Genomic DNA, 7,491 nt, shown 5'->3' on the forward strand with positions numbered 1-7,491 from the left:
GAAGAATGTTGTTGTGTTTCTGGTGATATATAATCTGGAACAGCTCTAGGAAAACAACTAGGGAACTGCTTTGGAGATGATGAAGTATCATTAGAGGTTGCAAAAGGGAAACAAGACTCATTAAAAACAACATGTCTAGAGATATAAAATTTTCCACATTTTGATAAACATTTATACCCTTTATGTTGACCACTATATCCTAAGAAAACACATGGGGATGAGCGAAATTCAAGTTTATGAGAATTAAAAGGTCTAATATAAGGAAAGCATTGGCAGCCAAATACCTTAAGAAAATCATAGTTGGGTGAAGTATGGAACAACTTTTCCAAAGGTGTCTGTCCATCTAGCACAGGTGTAGGAAGCCGGTTGATCAAATACACCGCAGTTTCACATGCTTCATCCCAGAATTTGTAAGGTAAGGATGCTTGAGCTAAAAGAGTAAGGGCTGTTTCAATGATATGGCGATGTTTTCGCTCAGCAACACCATTTTGGGATGAGGTATGAGGACAAGAGACTCGATGAGACACACCATGATCAAGGAAGAATGTTGTGAGTGCTCGATACTCTCCACCCCAATCAGATTGAACAATTTTAATTTTGCGATTGAGTAGGAGTTCAACTTTATTTTTGAAATGGAGAAATGCTTTATAGACATCTGCTTTTGTTTTGAGAAAGTATATCCAACTATAACGAGTAGCAGCATCTATAAAGCTAACATAATACCGATTTTCATTGTGGGATAACACATGAGCACCACACCATAAGTCAGAGTGAATTAGATGCAAAGGTTCTGTCTATTCTGTTTCAGAATGAGAGAAAGGTAATCTATGACTTTTTCCAAGTTGACACGCAGAACAGAAATGAAAATTCTTATTGATATCAACTAATTCTTTTTTTGCTGACAAAATTTTCTTAAGTACAGATATAGATGGATGTCCTAACTTTCTATGCCAGAGATCAAAAACAGAATCCGACTTTTGAAGACTGTGACAAACACTTTGTTCTTGGGATTCAACTGCAAAAACAAGAGGAGACGAAGGCTGTTGAGTAGGATGGGAGGAAGCACAGAGATCTGCAGGTATCTCGAACCGGTATAACCCATTATGTAGACTCCCTTGGAGAAGCTTGGTTCCCGTTGTGAGATCCTTCACAAAACAAGAAGATGGGTTAAACTCAATGGAAACTCTATTATCTTTAGTAAATTGGCTGACACTGATCAGATTTTTAGTAATATGGGGAACATGAAGCATATTCCGAAGGGTAAAAACTTTACTGGTAATTGGAGAGCAAAAATTAAAAGACCTTGTATGAGATATAGGAAGACCCATACCATTACCCATGAAGAGTTGGTGATTACCAGTATACTCGGATCCAACGCTGAGATTACTTAGCTCATTTGTGACATGATTCGTGGCTCCAGAATCGGGGTACCAGTTTGGGTCTGGAAAGTTCTCTGAAGCAGAGGCAATAGCAGCCATCGGAGAATTTCTCTGTTGGGAAGAATTGGTAGAGAGTTGGTTTCCAGAACTTGTATTTGAATTAAACCCTGTGAAATTTGAATCAAAGCGATAATAGCACTTTTGAACGGTATGCCCAAATTTGCCACAGAGCTGGCATTGAGGACGATTTCCATTGTTCCAAAAGCGACCTCCTCTATTTCCTCGACCTCGACTACGAGTACCTTGATTCTGTGAACCATTGTGAAAGGTGGAGTTAGAGGGTGAAGACCCAGATCCACGGCCTCCAAATTTTTTGTGATGAAAGGCAAGATTTGCCATGGGAGCAGAAACATCTGATGTAATATGAAATTGGTCGAGACGAGCTTCTTGTGCTTGAAGAACAGTACGAACTTCATCCAAAGAGAGAGGTTCAGTGCGATTAGTGATATTAACCACAACAGAATCATACTCTAGTCCTAAACCAGCAAGAATATGGAGAATTTGGTCTTCATTAGAGATACGATGACCAGCCAAAGCAAGAGTATCCGCTGTTGTCTTCATTTTTGCGAGATAATCGATCATCGTAAGACCACCCTTTTTAAGAGTTTGAAGCTGAAGCTTAAATTGCATGATTTTGGCTTGTGATCTCGAACCGAATAAAACAGAGGCTGCCTTCCAAACATCATAGGCTGTATTGCAGCCGACCATTTGAGGTTGAATATTTTCAGCCATGGTGGCCAGGAGATAAGAGAAAATCAACGAGTCCTGTCGCTGAAAGAGGACATATGCAGGGTTGAGAGACCCTGGGCGGCCATTTTCTGATGGCAAGAGCTCAGATGGGCAGATCGCTTTGCCGTAGATGAAATCTTCAAGCCCGAGTCCACGAATTCCAGCTTCAAGTTGTTGCTTCCACATAAGATAATTTCCATCGTCCAAGCGTACAGTAGCTAGCTGGTTTGCCGGATTGATGAGATTTGAAAGAGAAGTAGGGATTGGCGGTGGTGGGTTAGGCGAAGTGAAAGAAATAGAGGAATCCATAAAAGCTGTAAGCTAATGGCTCTGATACCAAGTTAAGATAAAGGTGAGAAGAAAATATTATATTATTGAATAAATTTACATCATTGTTTACTGTACAATATATAGACCCAAAGAATCCATTCGAGAACCATCTAATGACGTCAGCTACTAACAAACTAGTAACCATAATTTCTACAGTAAGCTATTTACAAAACAATACAATTAGTATTAATATTCTAATACTTTAACACTGCTGGCAAAAGATTTATACAGACAACAATCTAATTTTATTTGAAATATTATGATACGTTACAACCACCATATCAATATCTTTCTCAAGTGATCTAGCCACCCCTCAAGAGGAGCATACTAGACACACTCATGGATCCCAAGCACAAGATCGTTGTCGCTAGAGTATCACCTATAGCACCCGATCAGGCAATTCTAGGGGATTCGTCATCAGTTGGGAACCTCGTGGGGCACTAAAAATCCCTTCAATTTCAATTCTATTCTTATAAAGGAGTGTCACATGGGGTATGCATGTGGTGTAAAAGTTTTGCGATGGGCATCGACTCCTTTTTTATATATATATATAGGTTTTACATTCTCCGTTGTCGAACGTGATATGATAATAATAATAATCCTTTAATATCTGTAATATGATAATTGGTTTTGATCAATCTTTTTCTGAGTTTCTGATGAGAATTCAATTCAAGCTCCATTGCAGTGTTTCATCAATCCCCAAGATAATTTTCACGCGTTAATTTCATGCAATTAGTAGAATAATCAAGAAAGTTGTGGAAAAAAATTTCATAATTATTGCGTTTTTATTTGCTCTTCATTGACGAGAGAGAGCCAGTAATCACATGATCAATATAAAGTGGGAATATATATTCTCGTATCTTGGGCCAGTCATTTTGTATTTTGTAGAACGTCGGCTTTCCACTAGTTTCGACTTTCGAGAGTTCTGGCCCAACAACGTAAGCCCACTTTAACCGGCCCAAGAAAGGGGATGTGGTAGAAGGGTATAGAAGCTCGTGGAAAGAGCGAATAATTTTTCCCCAAAAAAGAAAGAGAAAAAGGAAAAACGGTTACGCGAAAGCGCCAGAAAGATCCTCCACTGCTCTATAAATACTCTTGCTCGTTCCTCACAGAGATCCCATCAGAAAATTGAAGAAATCCAAGCAGCAGATCAAAGATTTAACCATAGCTAAAATGTCTCTGATTCCTAGCTTTTTTGGCAACAACAGGGGCAGCAGCATCTTCGATCCATTCTCAACGGATGTTTGGGATCCTTTCGAGGGTTTACCTTTCAACAGGTCGGTGGCGAATGCGGGCCAAGAGATCTCGGGCTTCGTCAACGCCCGCATCGACTGGAAAGAGACTCCGGAGGCCCACGTGTTCAAGGCGGATGTCCCCGGGCTGAAGAAGGAGGAGGTGAAGGTGGAGGTGGAAGAAGGGAGGGTGCTTCAGATCAGAGGTGAGAGGAGCAGCGAGAAAGAGGAGAAGAACGACAAGTGGCACCGCGTGGAGAGGAGCGGCGGGAAATTCCTGCGGCGGTTCAGGCTGCCGGAGAATGCCAAGGTGGGTGAGATCAAGGCGGCGATGGAAGACGGAGTGCTGACCGTGACAGTGCCCAAGGAGGAAGTGAAGAAGCCTGAGGCCAAGGCCATCGACATTTCTGGCTAAAAAAATCAAGAGGTTTTCCATATTCCAATTGTTCACTTTTGTATGTCAATGTCAATAAAAGTTGAGTGTATGTGTGTGGAAATATAATCAATGTATTTGAGAAAGTGCAAGTTTGAATTTGAAGGTTATTGCTTCTGTACTTGCTTGTATTCGACTTTTTAAAAACAAAGAAAGAAAAAATAATTGTGTATAATAATAAGTTTGCATGGTTATTATATTATATAGTTTGCATGGTTATTTAAATTCGACGAAAGTTCAAAAATGACATTATAATTAATTAATGGGAAGAAAATTAGTTGCACGAGATACTGCTTGCCACGTGGCAATCTTATTATTGATCTATTTTTTTTTATTATTATTATTTGGATAAAGCACCTGAACTAAGGTTTTGCTAGAAAGTTCTTTTCAAGTGGGTTCGAGAATCCAATTTTAACCACAAATTCTAAATAGGTCCATCGAGTCATCGAGAGTCAGTGGAGTGTGATAGAGATCAAAATGAAGCTTGTACTGATCAACGATTATCGATGTGCTTGGATAATTTCATATTCATTCGATTATTTGGATGAATTAGTGTTTGTTGAATATAGTTTTTTTTTTTTTTGGGGTTAATTTATGCAATTTGTGTTGATTGTGTTAAATTTATTATGCAAATATCCAACCAAATAAAATCATTCATTTCAAATCGTATCGTTCAAGTGCAGCAGCCAAGAGAATTGACGAAGCTCATCGAAATTGCCAAGTTTACCAAAGCTCAAACAAAACGTAGGACTTTTGTACATCTTTAATCAGATTCTACGTTTGCGATCTTACATAATATTCACTTCTAATAAAAATGAACTCTTCTAATTTAGCATTGTTTCATTTTTTTTTTCAATGGATTTCGAGAAATTCACTCTTATTAACTGAATTTATGAGACATTGAACCCTAGATATGAACTTTTTTTAGATAAATCATGTGTCTTTCTCCAATTCATACAAAAATTATTCGTTCTAATTTTGAATTCTAAGTAGAAGTGTACATCAATTCATACACAATTAGGTTCACGAGTTTTTCGAGCCAAATTTGAAAATGTTTAAATGTTTTTTTAAGCCCACAAATTCTATGTTCTATGTTTTATTAATATAATATATTTACATTATTAATAAATGTATTTGAGCTTTCATTTTCGGATACTTTATCAAGACATTTGAGCATGGAAAATTATATATCATATATGTAGGATAAGGGTTACAAATTGGACTATAAAATGCAATTGAAACTATAAAATTATCCCTATATTTTATTTATAAAAAATCTTTCAAAATTATATTTAGGATAATTTGTACTTTCAAAGGCACAATTTTTTTTTGAAATTTTTAATATATTAATTTTTAATAATTTGGATTAATTTGATATTAGTTCGGGTAGCTCGATTCAAAAAATTAAAGTATTAGAGGGCTTAAAATTTTAGTTCGGATAGATTGATATTTCTGGCTCCGCCATTGATCGTAACCTACGTGTAATCCTAATATGATCCTAGTATTTCAAACATTGATTTGAATCGAGTTCGGACTTTAAATATTAAATATTTTAGCTTCGCGTCGCATTTGAGCTCAAATATAATAAATTCGGCCTGAATTTGGCCGTGTTAGTACTTCAGATTAAGTCTTTTCTTATGCTACCAGTTTTTCTATCCTTATCACATATGAGAAGAAGTGCGAATGAAGTGGCGCACATGTTGGCTAAGAAAGTTTTTTTTATCTTCAACTCCTTTTGTTTGGTTTTATATATGGTGGTTTTCCACCTTGGCTATCTACTGTTGTTTCTAATGATTGTGTGTAATAAAATTTGGTTTTTTTCAAAAAACAAAAAAAAAAAAAAATCTTCATATTCTATTCTATTCCATTACCCTAATTGTAAGTCATTTCAACTATTGATTAATAGACAGTTATATATACATAATCGATTGATTCACATATATATACTATTAATAAAGGGAAAGAGACTTTAATATTCCAAATATACAGTTTTGATATGTTAGTTGTCCACCAACCGTGCCAATTTCTGTGTCTACCATGTATAAAACACTTAACTATTGCACATGGTGGAGACAAAAGTTGACATGGTTGGTGGGCAGCTTAGCAAAACTCTCCAAATATAATCTTTTAAGTTTGTTGTGGTTTTTGTTTTTTATTTAATTTTGATTTACTTTTTAAATTTTCTTTAAACTTTATATTATTTTTTTTAGTAAGATGTTTGAATTTGTTCAACCGGACCACAATTATAAATCATATAATCATATTTTTTTATTAAAATTTTTTTTCATCTTCTATATTTTATATACAAGCATCATGTGTGTCATAATTGCTAATATATATGTGTTTGTACAATCATATTATTATATAATTTCTCAAAATAATTAGTTTGATCGTTTTAATAGATAAACACAAGATTTTCCTATATCTCAAAAATTATTATTTATAACTATCATCATTTTAAAAATAAATACAAAAACAAAAATACCCTTCTATTTGTATTTCTATAAATTTACATTTTATTGCTTATAACTATCATTTTTCACATTTACTTTCATTTAGAATTAATGAAAATATTGATGTATATTTGAATATAACATCTATCATTTATATAGATGGATAGTCGTTACTAGTATACATGTAATTTTCCGGTCGGTCGAATTAATTTTTTGTAATGAAAATCATATTATTTTGGAAGGAAAAATTACTTTTTTGTCATGTATATTTGTTATTTTTGCGATTTTGGTAATCTTTGTTTTAGATTTCAGTTTTAGTCCGCTATCTTTATTTTTTTTTTTTTTACAATTTTAGTCATTTTTTAGATGTGGCGCTGATACAGTACTGATGTAAAGCTGACGTATATAGTGTCACGCAAGAAAAAAATGACTGAAATTGCAAAAAAAATCGAAATATAATGACCAAAACTAAAATATGAACATATATAGGAACGAAAGCGCAAAATGACAAACATATTGTACCAAAATTGCAGTTTTCCCGATTTTTGATAACTTCTTTTCTCGTAGGAAAATCTCATGGGGGTATGCATGCATACTATTTGGATAGGGTTAGCTGGAAATAGATTATTTTTTTTTAAAAAATGTAAAAGTGTGGATACATATGAATTGGGCACAGCGTGGGCTTTCGACTAGCTTCGAGGGTGTTGTAAAAGCATGGCCCAACAATGTAGGGCCGTGTAAACGAGCCCAACAAAGAAATGTAGAAAGATATAGAAGCTCGTGGAAAAGCCGAGTAAAATTAAAGGCCGAAAAGGTAACCCGAAGACGCCAGAATTCTCGTTCCACTGCTGTCTGTTACTCCTATAAATACTCCT

At 35.3% G+C, this 7,491-nt stretch overlaps 1 protein-coding gene across 1 annotated transcript; it reads left to right on the plus strand.

The window, feature by feature from the left end:
* Positions 1-3,602: 3,602 nt before the first annotated feature.
* LOC140879967 (17.3 kDa class I heat shock protein-like) lies at positions 3,603-4,365 on the plus strand. The gene has a single exon (XM_073283967.1). It carries the CDS (start codon positions 3,672-3,674, stop codon positions 4,143-4,145), a length of 474 nt encoding a protein of 157 aa, XP_073140068.1. The 5' UTR covers positions 3,603-3,671; the 3' UTR covers positions 4,146-4,365.
* Positions 4,366-7,491: the final 3,126 nt, after the last annotated feature.

Source organism: Henckelia pumila, chromosome 2 (genome assembly GCF_033568475.1).
Source record: "Henckelia pumila isolate YLH828 chromosome 2, ASM3356847v2, whole genome shotgun sequence".
NCBI classification, from domain to species: domain Eukaryota; kingdom Viridiplantae; phylum Streptophyta; class Magnoliopsida; order Lamiales; family Gesneriaceae; genus Henckelia; species Henckelia pumila.

What these genes read in the sequence shown, in the direction of transcription:
- LOC140879967 (XM_073283967.1), top strand. Translation starts at nt 3,672, where the DNA reads ATGTCTCTGATTCCTAGCTTTTTTGGCAACAACAGGGGCAGCAGCATC.